Here is a 22,359-nt window from a genome sequence, read left to right as displayed (position 1 = left end):
GACGAGAGGGAAGGAATTCTACACTATGCAATTCACATCCCCCGTCTGCGGCTGGTATAGTTCCAACGGAAAAATGCACCTAGTTACTCTACGAAGTAATACGACTATAAAATAAAAATGTATACCATTTTTATTTTATATTAAGATTGTATGAGTAGAAATATATTATCGATATGTTACAAGGTTGTAACAACCTGCATGCAGATAAACTGTATTTAACAACAAACGCCATTGGCAAGTTCACACACAACGTGTCACATTTATTTGGAAAGTGACATCACAAAATCTTATAATAACTCATCTAATTGTAAAAGCTTTTGTAAAGTTAGTATTTATTTTCATTCAAAATATTTGAAATTTGGAAAAAATGTTCGCACTTGTACCTCTCTGCTTCAAATTTTGAACTTGTTTCTCTTTGCCACTTAAGCACCTTACGAATTTCTTATATTAAACTAAAATAAAAGAAAAATTACGTAAAAATTAAACGTTTTTATTTATGAAAAATTACTTGGTACATTTTGGACAGTTTTTTAAGAGCACGATTTACAAAGATGCTAAATGATTCACCAAAAATAATAGCCAACACCAAAAGGATACAAAATGTAGTTACAGTTACACCGGTTTGCCACCAACTCTTTTCGAATATTTTGTAAGTAGTCAAACTACTTAGAACTTGCGATATATCGCCACCAGTAGTTTAATTCAACTGTGTCTCTGTCAGTAAATTTTTGCTACTATCTAGTATTATTTTATGCGCTTAACTCATTTTTCAATATTTTGTCACTTGTACCCTTAGCATCTGGTCCCCTCAATTATAGTTGTATAATAGATAATAATCTTGTAAATCCTATAAAATAAAAATAATGTATGTTGTCATAGAATTCAGCAATGTTTACACCTGGTTTACACCTACCTAAAATTAAAAATTTAAATCAATGTGACTAATTTTGTTTACATTGTTATCTTTAAAAATATACAATCTAATTAGCAAATGCATTATGTATAATAAATTTTAAACAATACATTAAGCTTAAAGGTAGTAGCACCTATATAAACAAATTATCGTAAATAACTTATACTGATTATGACTTGGTTAATTACATAATGGTTGTAGTTATGTCGTACTATCTGAAAACACTAGACTATAATATAGATAATAAATAATATTTATTTAACCTTATCACCGTTTACGATATTACACGCGTGTTAAAGTTATCTAATTGTTATATATCTGTAACAACGTGTATTTTTTATAGACTGTTTTGTTTTATATCCGATAGGAATATTTTATAGAGTGACATGATACGAAATGGAATGTTTGTTTCATTGAGAAATAAAAATATGACGCTAAAAATGACGATTTTCAAGTCTTAAAAACACAAGTAAAAAAATATTATTTTTGAATTTACGAAGTGCCTAAATTCAAGTTCTAACCTTCTATCAGTTCTCGATAAGAATTTTTGACTTGTTTTATTCTAAAACATTGTTTTTTTAATTGTATCCCGAATAAAGTACGTGCCTCCTAGTGGCGAGATACGGGCAACAATACATTGGCTTATAGGGCAGTCCTTACAGTAGGGATCCTGGCCTATACAGAAAAATGCAGGCGGGTGTGGGGTAATACTGCACTTTGGTTACATTGGTGGTGTATTGGCTAAACGTGCAGGGCAGGGTATGGTGCTGATAGAAAAGGCATTCAGGCATCAAATATCCAAAAATCTTTTCAGGCCATAATAGGTAAAATGTTCCGGAAGTAAAATGAGCCTCCGTTCGGATCTCCGGGTGAGGACTATCTCAGGGGGAACACCATTACAGGTTAGAAAAATCAAGATAGGGTCTTGGAATCTTGGTAGTCTTACAGGTAAGAGTCTGGAGTTAGTGGATGCGCTCAAACGAAGAAGAGTTCAAATTGCTTGTATTCAAGAAACTAGGTGGAAAGGACAAAGGGCGAAAGAACTAGGTGATGGATATAAATTGTGGTATGTAGGGAGTAGTAACACTAGAAATGGAGTTGGTATAATTGCTCCTAGTGAAATGAAAGATAACGTAGTAGAAGTTGTAAGAACGAGTGATAGAATGATGTCAGTGAAATTTGTAATTGATAAAGAGGTATTGAATGTTGTGTGTGTGTATGCTCCTCAAACAGGTCTGGGTGAGAATGAAAGAAGAGCTTTCTATGACCAATTAGGAGACGTACTGAGTGATATTCCAGCAGATGAGAAAGCTATAATAGGAGGTGATTTCAATGCACATGTGGGCCAAGCCAAGACAGGATATGAAACAATGCATGGGGGATTAGGCTTTGGAACTAGAAATGAAGCTGGAGATGACATGCTAGAATTAGCAACAGCATTGGATATGGCGATTGTTAACACATTCTTTAAAAGGAGAGAAACTCAACTTATTACCTACAAAAGTGGACAACATCAATCCCAAATAGACTACTTCATGATAAGGAAAGAAGACATACGTGAATGCGAGGACTGCAAGGTAATAATTAGTGAGACAGTAAGCCAACATCATAAGCTGCTTGTTCTGGACATCGAAGTAAAAAGCGAAACTAAACAAAAATATCGGAGAGGACCACAAAAAATCAAGTGGTGGATGCTAAAAGATGAGAAGGAAGGTCTATTCAGTGAAAGAATAGTAGAAAAAATATGTTGGAACATGAAAGGAAGCCCTAACACAATTTGGAGAAAAATGGCCAATATTATTAGAGAGACGGCTATTGAAATACTTGGGAAAACGTCAGGAAAGAAGTTTGAGGATAAAGAGACTTGGTGGTGGTCAAATGAAGTACAAGGAAAAATAAAAGAGAAGGGAAAATTATATAAAAAGTGGCAAGAAACCAGATCGGACATAGACCTTCAAAACTATATGGTCGCCAAAAAGGAAGCGAAAGTAGCAGTAGCAAAAGCTAAAGCAGAAGCGAATTCAAACCTATACGATCAACTTGATACCAGGGAAGGTGAAGCAAAGATATATAAAATAGCCAAACAGCGAGCAAAGAAAGCAAAAGATTTTAATCAGATTAGATGTATCCGAGATGAAAATAATAAAATACTTATTCACGAAAAGAATGTCAAAAAGAGATGGAGAAATTATTTTGACAGTTTATTAAATGAAGAATTTGACAGACAGCCTGTGGAGTTAACGGAGACAGTAACAGCAATGGTTACCAGAATAACAAACGAGGAAGTGGCTTAAGCGATTCAAAAAATAAAGAAAGGAAAAGCAGTCGGACCAGATGATATTCCTGGGGAAGTATGGAGAGCATTGGGAGAGACAGGAATAAGTTGGCTAGCAGGTCTATTTAATAGAATTATGGAAGTTGGACAAATGCCAGACGAATGGAGAAGCAGTATATTACTACCTGTCTACAAAAACAAGGGAGACATACAAAAGTGCACAAACTACAGAGCTATAAAACTACTTAGCCACACCATGAAAATATGGGAGAGAGTAATTAATAGACGGATACGTGAAGAAACCGAAATATCCTATAATCAATTTGGCTTTAAGCAGGGCAGATCAACAACAGATGCAATTTTCATTGTAAGGCAATTGATGGAAAAATACAGGAATAAAGAGACCAACGCTCATATGGTATTCATTGATCTTGAGAAAGCATATGATAGAGTTCCTCGAGAGATTCTGTGGTGGGCACTCAATAAGAAATGAGTCCCTGGCGAATATGTAAAGATTGTGAGAGATATATATGAGGGAGTAATGACTAGTGTTAGGACAGGTGTGGGAGAGGCTGATAAATTTCAGGTGAAAGTAGGATTGCACCAAGGCTCGGTGCTTAGTCCTTATTTATTCTCATTAGTTTTGGACGTTGGAGTTTAAGATGGTTTGGTCATGTTCAACGTCGAGACGTTAATCACCCAATACGAAGAATAGCTGAAGTGCAGATTCCTGGAAGGAGTAGGAGAGGAAGACCAAAGAAGACGTGGGGGAGACGATAAGGCAGGACATGTTGGTAAAGGGGATTAACATTGCTATGACCCAAGATAGAGTTGTGTGGAGAAATGAAATTAGGGAAGCCGACCCCGTATAGGGATAAGGCAAAGAGAATGATGATTAAAGAGATAACGGCAGTTTTGTTTTGTGACTGCATAGCTCCACCGAGGACGCATGGGATGCAGAAATAGCTATCTGGAGATGGTGTTTTAACTCTGAATCAAAGTAAAACAAAACTGCCGTTATCTCTTTTTCATCTTTACTCAGAATTGAGTATTATAAACTGTCTTTCGGTCCTTTTCCTTGACGAAGGGAAGGTAAATGCGTGGTTAAAGTGTCCTCTATTTGCTTTCTCCTATTTTCGTCGTCTCTGTTTTATATATTGTAAAAACCTGAGATACAGGATGCAGCCAGAAAGCAGTTTATTAGCGAAAAGTCTTAGATTTAAAATATTGTTTATTATATTTTTAAATTCAATTATTCTAATTGTTTAAAAAGTAGTAAACTTTGTATCTAGGGCTTTTCGTTGTTTTTATTTGGAATTTAGAATGATGATTGTTTTTTAAATTGTTAATGAAGCGCTTATGACACACATTTTTCCTAGTTTAAATTTACATTGTACAAATGAGCGCTGCCCTGACTGAGTATACCTTGAATACTGAGTATACTGTGTATTCGTCCGTAAACACAACTACATACTCCGTTATTAGAACAGATGACAATAGATTAGAATGACAAATAAATGACGGATGAGAGCTTGTAACCCCAAGATAGTACTAAAGGTGAAAAATTTGATCTCGGGCTTCAAGGTCCAGAGTTGCAACTGAAAGTAGTGTTTTAATGTCGCCAGAATAGTACAAGCGATATATTACTCGACGCGCCTTAGCAAGACTCTAACAATTCCAGTTTTTATGTCACTCCCAAATAAAAATTTGTAACCGGAAGTGCCACATTATACATAGTCGCAGAAATAGTAAACGTGATATTATATCAATTGACGTATTGAAAAGTCGAGCTCGAATATTTATTTCGGTTTCGATGTCATTTCCGGTTAAAAAGTTATGACCGGAAGTTTGGCAAAATGACTCAAAATTAGTGAAATCCTACATATTCTTACTGTGACCAGGGGCGTGTCGTGCTTTGATGCGGTGAGGCAGTCGCATCAGGAGGCATAACAAGGGGGCGGCATAATCAGTAAAATCTAATATAATAATGGATAATTCAAGATTGGGGAGAAGTTGGGAAAAGAATTAGACTTTTGGCCTCACAATGTTCAGCTTTTCGTGGAACAACTGATCATTTGTTTCAACCTAATAATGGAAACTTTTTAGTACAAAGTTAGTACAAATGCTCTCTGAGTTTGATCCAGTAATGGAAGAAAATATCAGGAGAGTTTAACGAAAGTCGGAGAGTCTGTAACAGTAGGCAAGATGAATTGATGAGTTTTATGGGTGATGTTATTTTAAACAAAATTGTCGAAATAGCAAAAATCGCTAGATATTTTTCGATAATCGCCTATTGTACCCCAGACGTAATAGGTCTGGATCCCGCGTATGAAAAAAAAGTTGATTAATAGCAAGCTGAAAATTTGTTAATAGCTTAAGGGTGTCTAGTAGGACAAACTTTGATATATGGGAACACTGGAACAGGGGGAGTTTTAATTGTGGAACAGGTTAAAAATTTGGAGCGGTCAGACCACGAAAACGTCACCTGTATTTTGTCCGACAGAACTTCCAATTAATTTGTTATCCTTTCATTAAACTCTCATGCAAAAATCAGACTGCTATTTATCACCTATCATAATTCCTGTCATTTGACATGTTCTACGTGTTCCACTCATTATAATGCCCATTTGGTGATAAATAGCAGCCTGATTTTTGCATGAGAGTTTAATGAATTGGAACATACAAATCAATTGGAAGTTCTGTCGGACAAAATACATGTGACGTTTTCGTGGTCTGACCGTTCCAAATTTTTAACCTGTTCCACAATTAAAACTTCCCCTGTTCCAGTGTTCCCATATATCAAAGTTTGTCCGACTAGACACCCTTAAGCTATTAACAAATTTTCATCTTGCTATTAATCAACTTTTTTTTCATACGCGGGATCTAGACCTATAAGTCATATTAAACAGCTCTCATTGACGATAGGAATTGACGCTTTTTTGATTCTAGTCAGAATAAATTATCAAGGAATTTTTTGCTGGTTTTTTTGAAGCTAGTGATTCAACCGGTTCAACAGGACTTATTTTGACAAATTTGAAAAAGTTTTGGAAAAGCGGTGTAGTATAAAGATGTTGCAACATGTAACTATAAATTTGTCAGATTGTGTAAAAATGTTGTCAGCAACTACAGAAAAAATGAAAAGTTACAGACAATATATCTGGCTATGACCAAATGAAAATTACTGCTAATGAAATTGCATAAAATCTTGATATAGGTAAGTTCTGAATTTCCAGCTGAAAATGAAATTCGAGCCACGAGAAAAAGGCGCCAATTTGATTACGAAAAATCTGTGGATGAGTTCTTAACAGAGGAAGATAAATTTAAAATAAAATGGTTTCATCTATATTTTAGACATTGCCGATTTTCGCTTCTACAAATTTTTATATGATATTTTTAAATGGAGGGAAATAGATGACAAAATACTAGAAAAATATTGTATGAATCTTCATTCATTACTTTCAATAGAAAGAGAATAAGAACTGGATATAGATTCAAATTATCTTTTAGAAGAATTGCATGATATATCTCAAATGATACCATACTCCATGAAACCTTTTTTTAAGGTTTTGAGATTTTGAACTGTTTGTGCCAAAATATCCTAATTTCTTTATACCCAAATGTAGTTGTATCACTAAGAATTTTATTAACACTGCCTGTCTCGGTAGCTAGTGAGGAAAAAAGTTTTTCAAAATTAAAAATTATCAAAAACTATTTACGAAGCTCCGTAAGACAAACAAAACTAAAAAATTTAGCACTCATTTCAAGAGTCCTCACTAGCTGCTACTGTAGACTACACCAATCGGATTGACAGTTTGCCAAAATTAAAGTCAGAAGGGCAAAATTGTAATTGTGTAAATGTTATTTAATGTTAATACATATTTCATTTAATTTAAGATATGTTTTGTTTTTAAAATAAAAGTTTTCGTTCATTTTGTGTCGTTTCATTTAATAAAAGTAAAAGTTAAATTTCAATAATACTTAAGGGGCGGCATTTCGAAGACTTGCATCAGACTAGCTGCTACTGTAGACTACACCAATCGGATTGACAGTTTGCCAAAATTAAAGTCAGAAGGGCAAAATTGTAATTGTGTAAATGTTATTTAATGTTAATACGTATTTCATTTAATTTAAGATATGTTTTGTTTTTAAAATAAAAGTTTTCGTTCATTTTGTGTCGTTTCATTTAATAAAAATAAAAGTTAAATTTCAATAATACTTAAGGGGCGGCATTTCGAAGACTTGCATCAGACTAGCTGCTACTGTAGACTACACCAATCGGATTGACAGTTTGCCAAAATTAAAGTCAGAAGGGCAAAATTGTAATTGTGTAAATGTTATTTAATGTTAATACATATTTCATTTAATTTAAGATATGTTTTGTTTTTAAAATAAAAGTTTTCGTTCATTTTGTGTCGTTTCATTTAATAAAAATAAAAGTTAAATTTCAATAATACTTAAGGGGCGGCATTTCGAAGACTTGCATCAGACTAGCTGCTACTGTAGACTACACCAATCGGATTGACAGTTTGCCAAAATTAAAGTCAGAAGGGCAAAATTGTAATTGTGTAAATGTTATTTAATGTTAATACATATTTCATTTAATTTAAGATATGTTTTGTTTTTAAAATAAAAGTTTTCGTTCATTTTGTGTCGTTTCATTTAATAAAAATAAAAGTTAAATTTCAATAATACTTAAGGGGCGGCATTTCGAAGACTTGCATCAGATTGAAAATATGTACCGCACGGCTCTGACTGTGACTTCCATTCCGGATGCTGGCAGTCAGCTTAGTTACCCAACTTTACTTAAAGAAATGGAAGAGAAACTCAAAACTGTCTTAAAAACAATGGCTGCGCACTACCTGAAGAATTTCCTGATATCCAGTCCTTCTAAAACCCAAGTCTGCGCCTTTCACCAAAGCAAAGGAAGCTAAACGAAAACTTCAAATTGCGTGGATTGGTAATACCTTACAACACACATACTTTAAGTAACTCTGGATTGGTCCCTCACCTACAAACAACATGCCATAAAAACAAGATGGAAAGTAACAACTAGGAACAGACTCGGGAAGCTAACGGGAAGTAAATGGGGTGCATGTTCTGGCGTCTTAACACATTGCGTGCCACGCTGAAATCGGGATAATAGTCGCAGGGGCCATTGATATCCACGGCACGAAAGTAATTCATACTAGACCGGGCAGTATCGTCGCCCCCGCTAGCGCAATTATTCCGATTCGATTTTTTTGCACAAACCTACTCAAAAAGAGGTCCTTATAACATATCCACAGGGTGCCGGGCGGTGCCGTGGTCGAAAAATTTTTTAAACACATTCACAAAAATAATTTTTTTATTTCCAACAATTTTTTTTAGATAATTTGGGTCATTCTGATCAAAAAAGGTCACCTGTAATTTTTCTCTAAAATTGACTGTTGTCGAGTTATACGCGATTAAAAATTTGAAAAATGCGAAAATTGCCATTTTCAAGGCTTCATAACTCGATTAAAAATGATTATTATGAAATTCAAAAAGTAACAAAATCAAGATTCAAATACCTTCTTCAACGTCCTGAAGAGATTTTTGTCACTATTTTATTACAAAGCTGTTATTTTTAGTTATTAACAATTAGCGGTATAGTCCAACTGTATCGTCGCCCCCGCTAGCGCAATTATTCCGATTCGATTTTTTTGCACAAACTTACTCAAAAAGAGGTATTTATAACATATCCATAGGGTGCCGGGCGGTGCCGTGGTCTAAAAATTTTTTAAACAATTTTTTTAAAACAAATTCACAAAAATAATTTTTTCATTTCCCACAATTTTTTTTGGATAAATTGGATCATTGTGAGTAAAAAAGGTCTTTGGTCATTTTTCTCTAAACTTGACTGTTGTCGAGTTATACGCGATTCAAAATTTGAAAAATTCGAAAATGGCCATTTTCAAGGCTTCATAACTCGATTAAAAATTATTATTATGAAATTAAAAAAGTGACAACATCAAGATTCAAATACCTTCTTCAGCGTCCTGAAGAGATTTTTGTCATTATTTTATTACAAAGCTGTTATTTTTAGTTGTTATTTAGACAACAATCAATTTGAGACGAAAACTACAAGAGACCTTTTTTGCTCAGAATGACCCAAATTATCTAAAAAAAATTGTTGGAAATGAAAATATTATTTTTGTGAATTTGTTTAAAAAAATTGTTTAAACAATTTTTCGACCACCGGCCGGCACTCTGTTGATATGTTATAAGGACCTATTTTTGAGTAAGTTTGTGCAAAAAAATCTAATCGAAATAGTTCCGCTAACGGGGGCGACGATACAGTTGGACTATACCGCTAAATTGTTAATAACTAAAAATAACAGCTTTGTAATAAAATAATGACAAAAATCTCTTCAGGACGCTGAAGAAGGTATTTCAATCTTGATTTTGTCACTTTCTGAATTTCATAATAATCATTTTTAATCGAGTTATGAAGCCTTGAAATGGCCATTTTCGCATTTTTCAAATTTTTAATCGCATATAACTCGACAACAATCAATTTTAGAGAAAAATTACAAGAGACCTTTTATGCTCAGAATGACCCAAGTTATCTAAAAAAAATTGTTGGAAATGAAAAAATTATTTTTGTGAATTTGTTTAAAAAAAATTGTTTAAAAAATTTTTCGACCACGGCACCGCAAGGCACCCTATGGATATGTTATGAGGACCCCTTTTTGAGTAAGTTTGTGCAAAAAAATCTAATCGAAATTGTTCCGCTAACGGGGGCGACGATACAGTTAGACTATAGCGCTAATTGTTAATAACTAAAAATAACAGCTTTGTAATAAATTAATGACAAAAATCTCTTCAGGACGCTGAAGAAAGTATTTCAATCTTGATTTTGTCACTTTCTGAATTTCATAATAATCATTTTTAATCGAGTTATGAAGCCTTGAAATGGCCATTTTCGCATTTTTCAAATTTGTAATCGCATATAACTCGACAACAATCAATTTTAGAGAAAAATTACAAGAGACCTTTTATGCTCAGAATGACCCAAGTTATCTAAAAAAAATTGTTGGAAATGAAAAAATTATTTTTGTGAATTTGTTTAAAAAAAATTGTTTAAAAAATTTTTCGACCACGGCACCGCAAGGCAGCCTATGGATATGTTATGAGGACCCCTTTTTGAGTAAGTTTGTGCAAAAAAATCTAATCGAAATTGTTCCGCTAACGGGGGCGACGATACAGTTAGACTATAGCGCTAATTGTTAATAACTAAAAATAACAGCTTTGTAATAAATTAATGACAAAAATCTCTTCAGAACGCTGAAGAAGGTATTTGAATCTTCATTTTGTCACTTTTTGAATTTCATAATAATCATTTTTGATCGAGTTATGAAGCCTTGAAAATGGCCATTTTCGCATTTTTCAAATTTTTAATCACGTATAACTCGACAACAGTTTATTTTAGAGAAAAATGACAAGAGAACTTTTTTGCTCAGAAAAAAATTATTTTAAAAAATTGTTTCAAAAATTTTTCGACCACGGCACCGCCCGGCACCCTGTGGATATGTTATAAGGACCTCTTTTTGAGTAAGTTTGTGCAAAAAAATCGAATCGGAATAATTGCGCTAGCGGGGGCGACGATACTGCCCGGTCTATACGTGGTATATCAAAAATGAGCGACGTGGCCCCTGGCAAAATATCTGTGTATCTCATATAGGGCTTTTCATCGATTGTCATTTGTTTCGAGCTTCTGTCATATATGTTGTATAGTCTGTGTATAATATTAATATGCACGGATTATACGACATTTGACAGAAGCTCGAAACAAATGACTGTGAATGAAAAGCCCTATATGAGCGACGCGGCACGCAATCTGTTAAGAACAACGGCACAGGCAGGCACTGTGTTTTTCAACTATTAGTGAATATGCATGTTAGACCAGGGCCCATCTGTAAAAATATTAGTACATTTGGACGTTGAGAGGTGACTCAAATTTTTTTGCAGAAATTGCTTGAAAATAAATCAAATAATAATATTTGAGTTATCCTACCTCTCAAAAAGGTCCAGAACATTGTTTAAATAATCAAAATGTCAAAAAATTAAGGAAAAATTCGATTTTTTTCTTGGTTTTTTGATTATAACTTTAAAAGTATTCATTTCCGAGAAAAGTTGTACTAACATAAAAGTTGCGTAATTAAATTTCCTACAATATAGAATTGGTTGAAAATTTAAAAAATAGTCACCCTTGTTGCAAAATAGCAATAATTGTGAAAAAACATACAAAAACAAGTATTCGTATTTTACGTTTTTCAACCATTTTTGCTACACTTAGGACCTTCATATTTCATCCTGAAAAACTTTATGATACAGTAAAACAATACTGTAAATTTCATTAAGATCAGTTCAATAGATTTTGCAAAATAAATTTTGCAATCCGGCTTTCGTAAAACAAATTCATTTTTTCAAAATGTTACAGGACTGAAAATAAAGCAGATAGCAAGTTGAAAATTTTTTTGCATATAGAAGTGTACTGTACCTTTCATTTGCAATTTTGAAAAATTAAAATCGATTAACACCACGGCGTCAGGAATTTTTTTAAATAAACATTATACAGTGAGCCCGTAAAGGTTGGAATAAATTCATTTCCTCGAGAATGGACGACTTTGGAAAAAAATCCCGAAACAAGTCAATTTTTATTTTTAAATTACGACTTTTTCGCGTATATATCATACTAGTGACGTCACCCATTTGAGCGTGATGACGTAATCGATGATTTTTTTAAATAAGAATAGGGATCGTGTCATAGCTCATTTGAAAGGTAATTCAATTCTCTATTCAGCAATCTAAACAGTAACATTATTATTTATACAGCGTGTCCAAAAAAGATTTTTTTTAATTAAATTTATTCACATAAAAAGAAGAATCTGTGTAATTTATTTAATTCAAAATACATTCTACTGCTATCAGAAAACAGAAAAAAATGTTGGTTTGACAAATAAATATTGTTTTTTGCAGATTCAATAGATATTAAAGCAGCCGCCTCTTGACAATTTGAGCATTTAATTTAAATGAAAAGCAATTATTCTTTTTCAAATAAACATTTTTTTCTGTTATCTGAGAGCAGTAAAATGTATTGTGAATTAAATAAATTACACATATTCTTCTTTTTATGTCAATAAATTTAATTCAAAAAAATTGTTTTTCGTCACCCTGTATAAATAATTATGTTAAAGTTTATATTACTGAATAGATAATTGAATTACCTTTCAAATGAGCTATTACACGACCCCTATTCTTATTTAAAAAAATCATCGATGACGTCATCACGCCTAAATGGGTGACGTCACTAGTATGCAATATATGCCAAAAAGTGGTAATTTAAAAATAAAAATTGACCTGTTTCAGGATTTTTTTGCAAAGTCGTCCATTTTCGAGAAATTGAATTTATTCCAACCTTTACGTGCTCACTGTATATTGGTGCTACGCGCAGGACAGCGGATAGTTTGCTCTGATTGGGCATTCCAATGACCTTTGATAATGATTGATACATTTTAATTTTTATTACATTTCGATATAAATAAATAAATTTGTTTATTGCAAAATAAAAACACCTCCTCTATCCTTTGAAATAACACTTTTATTAGAAAAAACTTTCTTTGTTCGTATATTTTAACTTAAATAATAAAAGTTTATTATTTTTAAACATATGCAATTGTTTAAACAATATTTCACAAACAATAATAAAATTAGTTTGATTTTTGTGGAATTAAAATATTAAAATACAACAAAATATAGAGTAAGAAAATAATATATTATATAAAGATTGGAAGAAATTTTGGTGGAAATCAACTTGTGTGAATCGAACACTGCTGTCCTGCGCGTAGCACCAAAAATTATTTTTTATTTCAAAAATTTTCTGACGCCGTGATAATTAATCGATTTTAATTTTGAAAATTGCAAATGAAAGGTACAGTAAACTTCTATAAGCAAAAAAAAATTAAACTTGCTATCTGCTTTATTTTCAGTCCTGTAACATTTTGAAAAAATGAATTTTTTTGCGAAAGCTGGATTGCAAAATTTATTTTGCAAAATCTATTAAACCGATCTTAAAGAAATTTACAGTATTGTTTTACTGTATCATAAAGTTTTTCTGGGTGAAATATGAAGGTCCTAAGTGTAGCATAAATGGTTGAAAAACGTAAAATGCGAATACTTGTTTTTGTATGTTTTTTTCGCAATTATTGCTATTTTGCAACTAGGGTGACTATTTTTTAAATTGTTAACCAATTCTATATTGTAGGAAATTTAATTACGCAACTTTTATGTTAGTACAACTTTTCTCGGAAATGAATACTTTTAAAGTTATAATCAAAAAACGAAGAAAAAAATCGAATTTTTCCTTCAATTTTTGACATTTTGATTATTTAAACAATGTTCCGGACCTTTTCTGCAAAAAAATTTGAGTCACCTCTCAACGTCCATCTCAAAACAGATGCGTCCTGGACTATGTCCTGTTTGGGGCAATTCATATCAAATTAAGTTGATACTGCGCTGAATGAGACATGCAGGGTAGTAACGGGGTGCATGAAATCTACGCGACTCTCAAATCTATACAGGGTATCCAAAAACTCTACCGACAAATGAAGAACGGAGATTCCTCAGATAATTTGAACATAATTTAACCCAATTCATCTAGTTCGAAAATGCCTAAGGGAACTACAGTCCCTGGACATATTATGACCACCTATAAATTTTTATAAAAATCAACTATTCCACTAAGTACATTTTGTTTAAAAACTATTTTTAAATTTAATATTGTTATGTAATATTGATGTTATCCATTAACTATAATATATATAATAATAAACAGCAATAAAATATTTGAAAACATTACATATTTATATATTTTTTAATATTTTGTTGAACTCCTGACCTTAATCACATAGAAAATATTTCGGAGCTTTTAAAACCAGAAATTTCCAGTGAAAAGGTCACAGACAAAATTGTTTTGATTGAAGAAGTAATATATCATTGGAACCACAATGGCAAATTAAAGCAAAGTGAATTTAACTGCATTCAAAGTAGACTAGCGGTAATCAAAGTTAAAGGGGGCCCAACAAAATATTAAAAAATATATAAATATGGCATATTTTCAAATGTTTTATTGCTATATATAATATATTTAATAATAAACAGCAATAAAACATTTGAAAATACATACCACAAATTTACATTTTTTTAATGTTTTGTTGAGCCCCCTTTAACTTTGATTACCGCTCGTACCCGTCTTGGCATACTTTGAATACAGTTAATTTCACTTTGCCTCAATTTGTCATTGTGGTTCCAATGATTTATTAGTTCATTAATCAAAACCAGTTTCTTGGTGTCCTTTTCACTGGAAATTTCTCGTTTTAAAAGCTCCCAAATATTTTTTATGGAATTAAGGTCAGGGATTCAATTAAAAAATATATGAACATCTAATATTTTCAAATATTTTATTGTTGTCTATTATTAAATATATATTATAGTTAATGTATAACAGTAACATTACATAACAAAATTAAATTTAAAAGTAATTTTTAAACAAAATGCACTTAGTGAAATACACTGCGCGTCATAGAAAACGGGCACCCTAAAAAATGGGTCATTTTTGATGTCGCGTATCTCCTTATTGTCCGAGTTAAGTGATTTTTTGAACATGTTATAGCCTTATTCTTTGTCAATATCCCTGTAATAATATTTTTGCTAAACAGGTAAATTTTCATTGTATAACGGGTGTACGAATCAAACTGTGTTTTTTTCTCAAAGTTCGCAACACCCTGTGGAATATTCTAGCCTTTATAAAATACTGAAATTAAATCCCGACTATAGCCTCAGGCTTTCTGAACATTCTGTTTTTTGACTCATCCTCTTATGTTGGATAATACAAAAGTTATGTACTTTAACAACTAGTCATGTTCTTCATCAGTATACATGTAGGTTGTTTGTAAATAAGTGCGACAAACTTTAAGGGGCAATTCTGCATGAAAAAATAATGAGCGTTTGCTTTATAAATTATTGTCCGCAAATGCTTCGTTTACGAGATACGGGATGTTGAATTTTTTTTACAAACTGACGATTTATTTTATTGCCCTAAAACCGGTTGAGATATGCAAATGAATTTTGGTAGGTTCTAAGAGATAGTTATTGCAAATTTTTTGACTTGCAATCAAGAATTTTATATGCACTATGGGCGTGCATACGGGTAATATGACCGATCATATTACCCGTATGAACGCCAATGGTGAATATAAAATTCTTAATTGTATGTCAAAAAATGTGCAATAACTACGTCTTCAAACCCACCAAATTTCATTTGCATATCTCAACCGGTTTTAAAGCAATAAATAAATCGTCAGTTTGTAAGAAAAAATTCAACATTCGGTATCTCGCAAACGAAGCATTTGCGGACATACGATTATAAGGCAAATTGTCATTATTTTTTAATGCAGAATTACTCCTTAAAGTTTGTCGCACTTGTTTAGAAACACCCTGTACTGAAAAAGAACATGGCTAATTGTTAAAGTACCTAACTTTTGTATTATCCAACACAAGCGAATGAATCAAAAAACAGAATGTTGAGAAAACCTGAGGCTATTGTTGGATTTTAATTTCAGTATATTTTAAATGCTAGGATATTCCACGGGGTGTTGCGAACTTTGAGAAAAAAACACAGTTTGATTCGTACACCCGGTATACAGTAAAAATTTACCTGTTTAGCAAAAATATTATTACAGGGATATTGACAAAGAATAAGGCTATAAGATATTCCAAAAATCACTTAAATCGGACAACAGGTTTAGGAGATACGCAACCTCAAAAATTACCCATTTTTTAGGGTGCCCGTTTTCTATAACGCGCAGTTTAGTTGATTTCTATAAAAATTCATAGGTGGTCATAATACTATGGCTAGGGACTGTAGAGCTCTTTAAAGATTGCGTCTTGTAATTAGTTTTTTTAAAATAGCTCCAGAACGCTTCTACACTCCTGGCCAAAAAAATCGGGACACCTTAAAAATGGGTCATTTTTGATGTCTCGAATCTCCTAAATTTTTTATCCGATTTTAGTGATTTTTTTGTAGCCTTAGCCTTTCTTAACATTCTGCTTTTTGACTCATTCACTTATGTTGGATAATGAAAAAGTTAGGTCCTTTGACAACTAGCCATGCTCTTCATCAATACATGGTGTTTCTAAATAAGTGCGACAAACTTTAAGGGTTAATTCTGCATGAAAAAATAATGACAGTTTGCTTTATAAACATATGTCCGCAAATGCTTCGTTTCCGAGATATGGTATGTTGAATTTTTTCTTACAAACGGACGATTTATTTATTGCTCTAAATCCGGTTGACATATGCAAATGAAATTTGGTAGGTTTTAAGAGGTAAAAATTTTATATTCGCCATTGGCGTGCATACAGGTAATATGACCGGGTAATATGACCCGTATGCACGCCAATGGTTAATATAAAATACATAATTGTATGTCAAAAAATGCGCAATAACTGCCTCTTAAAACCTACCAAATTTCATTTGCATATCTCAATCGGTTTTAGAGCAATAAATAAATCGTCAGTGTGTAGGAAAAAATTCAACATCCGGTATTTCGGAAACGAAGCATTTGCAGACATATGTTTATGAATCAAACGGTCATTATTTTTTCATGCAGATTTACCCCGTAAAGTTTGTCGCTCTTATCTAGAAACACCCTGTATTGATGAAGAGCATGGCTAGTTGTCAAAGTACCTAACTTTTTCATTATCTAACATAAGTGAATGAGTCAAAAAGCAGAATGTTAAGAAAGGCTAAGGCTATTAAGTTTTAATTTCAATATTTTTTAAATGCTAGAATATTCCACAGCGTGTTACGAACTTTCAGGAAAAAACACAGTATTATTGTTACACCCCGTGTACAATGGCATTTACTTGTTCAGCAACACTATTACTACATCCATATTCTTATAGAATAAGGAGGCGTCCGTTTTGGGTAGGGCAACGGTCACTTTTTGTTTGTCAATTAAGTATTTTTGACAATGGATTATTAAAATCTAAGATATTCTAGTACTAACAGGTACTTTAAGGCGGTATGGTTTACCGTTGTCTAGAAAAATCGATTTGAATTTTTTTTGTTTTTTGAATTTAAGACAAATTAAAAAAAAACTATTTGGAAAAACTAAAACTGGTACCTACATTTATTCATCTTCCAGAGATAAATCGATTTTATCAATTGCGAATTTTTTGTAACGGTCATAGGCGTTCATTTTGGGTAGGTCAACGGTTATTTTATCGCTTTATCGGTTTCGTCTTTAATTTCTAAGCATTTTTGACACTAGATTATTAAATTATGAGGTATTCTAGAACTAAAAGTTACTCTTGCTTTAAGTCGATGAAACACACCGTTTTATTTTGAAAAAAAATTTTCAAATTAAAAAAAAATCAAATCGGTTTTTCTAGAAAACGGTGTGTCCTACCGACTTAAAGCAAGAATACCTTTTAATACTAGAATACCTCAGAATTTAATAATCAAGAGTCAAAAATGTTTGGAAGACAAAAAAGTTATGCGATGTGACCGGTGCTAGAAATTCGCAATTAGACAAGACGAAAAAATATAAATTGCAAAAATCAATATTTTTGGCCCGGACAATTTTTTTCTAGGTTCTTTGGACCATTCTGGATAAAAAAGGTCTCTTATAATTTTTCTCTATAGTTGAAAAATGGCGATTTTCAAGGCTTAATAACTCGGTTAAAAGTTAATATTATGAAAGTCAGAAAGTGGCCTCTCCTACAAGATCCTGAAGAAATTTTTGTCATTATTTTATTACTAAGCTGTTATTTTTAAGTAATAATAATGAGCGCCGTGCACGTGTTAGACGGCCGTAAATGCTGAGTGCGAGAGAGATGCCATTCCGGCAGTCCAATTGTGCATCTTACTTGCACTCACATTTACAGCCGCGTCAATACGATCTAACCGCCCATTGTTATTAATTAAAAATAACAGCTTAGTAATAAATTTATAACACAGATTTCTTCAGGATCATGTAGGCTTTAAATTTTGATTTAGTCACTTTCTAACTTTCATAACAATAATTTTTAATCGAGTTATTAAGTCTTAAAAAGGTCCATTCTCTCGTTTTTCAAATTTTAAATTGCTTATAACTCGAAAAAGATCAACTTAGAGAAAAATTATGTGACCTTTTTTGTCCAGAATGGTCCAAAAAACCTAAAGAAAATTGTCCGAGCCAAAAATATTGATTTTTGCAATTTGATTAAAAAAAATTGAACCACTTTTCACGTGGGCGACTTCTTGAACCTTATTCTGGGATGTCTCACGAATGTGATTATGCAAAAAAATCTCATGGGAATATTTTCCCAACGGACCCGCCGTTTTCGCCTTGTCTAAATTGATCTCTGGAAGATAAATAGCCGTACCTGTCAGTTTTTGTTTTTCTAAATAGAAGCGTTTTGGAGTTATTTTTAAAAAAATATTTACTAACTATTCTGTTTGGGAAATAAGCCACAATTTAACTTGAAAAAATGATTTTATTGACGTTTTGACTTCCACCTCGGACGTCGTTATCAAAATACAAAATATTAATAAATTAAACAAAAATATTGTTGCTTAGTAAAAAAATTATTCTTCTAATAATTTACTTAATTTAATCTGACTCGTTCATATCGGCAATTCAGACAATCGGCATTCGGCAATAATATATAGTATACATTTTAAAGTAGAAAACTTTAAAATGATATTGCCAATATTTATGAGTTGCGTTCCTGGAACGACTTTATTGAAAGATAGTTCATTCGATTACATGAAATAAACTTTAACTTAAGAATATCCGTCACAAAAAAATCATAGCATGTGATATGTCTTTAAAAAGACAACCACTTGCAATGGTGACAGTAAAATTCTCTTGTTAGTGATTCCATAGTAAATCACTAGGAAAAACCAGGAAAAAACCTCAAGATACTATCCCGACATTGCATTGTAACATTGTAAGTATCATATCGAATATTTTTGTTTATTTTATTTATTCTGTCTGAATTAGGAAACGAATAATTTTTAAATCAGAAAATAAGTAATAAAATGTAACTATACTAAAATCACAATAAAGATACACTAGAAATAAACAAACCAAGACACGTTGATTGTTACAAGGAGCATTTCCAAATCATGCTTTACAATGTATATAGGTACATTGTAAATTCCAAATAATGATTTACAAAGTTTATACATTGTAAATCATGATTAGGGAGTGCTCCTCGTAACATTCAACGTGTCTTGGTCTTGGTTTGTTTATTTCTACTTAGTGCATCTTTATTGTGATTTTAGTATAATCAGTTTGTTGAATAGCATTTCTCCTCGTGTATTTGTATTACATTATCTAGATACTACATTAGTAGGTACACTAGTATTGTACCCTCGGTGATCCGTAGAAAAAAAATTACACCCAAAATAACAAAATTCAGTTTGGCAACACTGTGTGAATGTTGATAGTAACAAGATAAACAGAACTGTAATTTAGTCCAGACAAATTAATATATTTTTGAGCCAAGAAAAATGAGATTTTTCAACCAAATAATGTTTCACATATGATGTGCAAAATAATTTTGAATTGGTTTCTGCTAATGAGCTTGCTTTTTTTGTCATTAAAGTAGAAAAAACTTAAAAAATTTATTCTTTATAATCACTATCGTCCAGTTCTCGTCTTATTTTCACTGTAAATACTAATATCCATCGACTAATTTACAATGATTAATGCGATGTTAAAACATTTTATCGTTAGCGGCTTCTGGAGTGTCTGAGACATATCTTATTTCATTGATAAAATGCACAGTCCCACCGATTTCCACTTGAACCATACATTCTTTCGAAATGTACCCAGACAATAATTGAAGAGCTTATTACAACATAATGGTAAGCCACAAGTCTACAGAATTCTCTTTTATTGCATTATGTATTTAAAGAAACCTATGTTAAGCCATATAAAAATTATTTGGTGATTACTGCAATAGATGGCGGAGTTATTGCTGTATCGTGTTTATACAATCGCCCATTTCTGTTCACTTTTTCGCGTAAAACGTGGTAAGCCACATTAAAATGGCGTCGACATCAGGTGCACGTGCTGAATTAAGAGCGGTTTTAAGCGAAAATAGCAGTTTAAATGTCAATTTTATTGATGATAGGGATGACAGTGTAGCAGACAAAGACTATAAGCCCAGTGGCGATGATTTTCCGTCTCAATCTAGTGAGGTAAGCTTTATTTTCTGATTTTTTGGCTTACCATGTTTTTGCACAAAAATATTCATATATATTATATGGAACAATATGGTATGCCATGTGGCTTATCGAGTTATTGATATAAAAATTTTTAAATATTCGCAAATTCTAGAGTGTAATACAGTCTCTTTTTGTTGTTCTAGGATGAATTGCAGGAACCAATACCCAGGCTTTTTAAAGATAAGGAGGTTAATCCAGAGAAGAAAAAACCAACAAGATGGAGACAACGAAATGAGGAACACTATGATCGAAATGAAAGAAAAAGAAGCCGTAATTCGGGACAGCAGTATACTTCTAAGAAAACCAAGACGATTATTAGTTCACGTGAAATTGGCGAAGAAAATTCCGTTTTACGGAAAGGCAGACCTGCAATAATAGAGTTGTCAAACATTCCCAAGAAATATAACGAACCTCTGAAAATTGCGAAAAATAAACTGGACAATATAAAAAGTTTGTTACCTTATATCCCGCCAGTCTACCACACTTTTTATAATCAGTTAAACGCAGCTTCTGAAGTTAATGAAGAAGTGGAAATTGTAGAAACATAACTTAGTTGATTTTTTTGTATTGCGATTTTTTAAATTTAAGAACATGTTAAGCCACATTTTTTTTAATAAAATTATTTTTTTAATATAAATATGTGTTTTTTTGTGAAATAATAAATGTACATGTATTTTAATAACTAATATAACTAACTAACAAGCGTTCAGGTTTTTACATTTAAACCAATATTTTTTAGATTTTTTTAAAACTTTAAACATTGATATCTCGGTTTTATTATTTTGTGGCTTACCATTATGTTGCAATAAGCTCTTCAATTATATAATAATATTTGTTTTAATCAAACTGCGGCGACTGCAAGTCGGTATTGTTATCGTTATGATTCTTAGTGCACACTTAAGATTTTATAAATGGTATGATGTATTATTATTTGCACAGGTAAATTACAGTATTTTTACTGATATCATGTCTAGACTGAGCAGAGATAAGGATGCGCAGCGAAACTGGGAATCTGGCACATCGAAGCGAAAAATAAAAGTTGAGATGGGCGTAACTAATGAAGCTCTTGATTATATTTAGTAGTATCCAGAAATTTTTAAATAAAAACACACTATCAACCACTGCAACTGCAAAATCATAAATAATTATTGATGCTCAAACGAATGAAGAGAATCCGTTACCGGAAGAAATTAAAAACAAAAAGTCTTCCGACCACTGTTCCTGTAGAATCAAAAAAAAAAACAAGTTTTCAAAACGATGAACAGAAACGTGATCAGAACCAGAAGTCATGCATACTGACTGGGGAGGATTTTATCTGGATCTCTACCCAACGTTGAAAAAAGTCAATGAAATCCTTTTCTCTGACGTGACAATTTTTAGGTCCAAGTCGATGTCAAGCAAGCGATATTTACTTTCGATAATTTTAAGAGCGATCTTTCATAGCGCTGAGCGAACGTTCATAGCGCTGCTGGTTCAAAGATGCATTTGTTTGGTTTAATGTTGTACGTAGAAGGAGAATGAAAAATTAAAGATTGTTGGTTAAGAGAAAACATTAAATAACAAAAACGAATTTAACGTTATTAAGCGTGATAATATTGTCTTTTGAAGAATAAAGATATACCAATGTGTCTAAAACGTAGAGTTTGTGGCAAATGTATGTTGCCTGTAACTACATATGGACTGTAGACTAAGACCTTTACAAAGAAAACCTTAGAGCAGTTCAGTACAACCCAAAGAGCGATGGAGAGGGCCATGCTAGGGATTAGTTTGAGAAACAGGATTCGAAATATCGACATTCGTGAAAGAACAAAGATTACTGATGTCAGAACGTATAGCAAGGCTCAAGTGGCAATGGGTCGGGCATGTTGC

The 22,359-nt window shown here is 32.3% G+C and overlaps 2 protein-coding genes and 1 long non-coding RNA gene across 3 annotated transcripts in view; 2 read left to right on the top strand and 1 right to left on the bottom strand.

The window, feature by feature from the left end:
* LOC114324821 (ATP-binding cassette subfamily C member 4) overlaps positions 1-22,359 on the top strand; it is a 258,504-nt gene that overhangs the window by 36,344 nt on the left and 199,801 nt on the right. The gene's annotated exons all lie outside the window — the stretch shown is intronic.
* LOC126883056 (uncharacterized) lies at positions 477-21,078 on the bottom strand. Its single transcript, XR_007697477.1, has 2 exons — positions 20,950-21,078; positions 477-913 (listed from the first exon to the last, which is right to left on the bottom strand). It is a non-coding gene; the product is annotated as an uncharacterized LOC126883056 (long non-coding RNA).
* LOC126883055 (uncharacterized) lies at positions 20,137-21,152 on the top strand. The gene is made up of 2 exons (XM_050648250.1): positions 20,137-20,463; positions 20,634-21,152. Exons 1-2 carry the CDS (start codon positions 20,311-20,313, stop codon positions 21,036-21,038), a joined length of 558 nt encoding a protein of 185 aa, XP_050504207.1. The 5' UTR covers positions 20,137-20,310; the 3' UTR covers positions 21,039-21,152.

The sequence above is a fragment of the Diabrotica virgifera genome, chromosome 4, assembly GCF_917563875.1.
Source record: "Diabrotica virgifera virgifera chromosome 4, PGI_DIABVI_V3a".
In the NCBI taxonomy this organism is placed as follows: Eukaryota; Metazoa; Arthropoda; class Insecta; order Coleoptera; family Chrysomelidae; genus Diabrotica; species Diabrotica virgifera.
Note: the sequence above shows the minus strand (reverse complement) of the source record. Positions and strands in the feature narration are given on the sequence as shown.

Coding starts and splice junctions, on each gene's coding strand:
- LOC126883055 (XM_050648250.1), top strand. CDS start 20,311: ATGGCGTCGACATCAGGTGCACGTGCTGAATTAAGAGCGGTTTTAAGC. Junction 20,464..20,633: donor TTCCGTCTCAATCTAGTGAG/GTAAGCTTTATT, acceptor TTGTTGTTCTAG/GATGAATTGCAGGAACCAAT.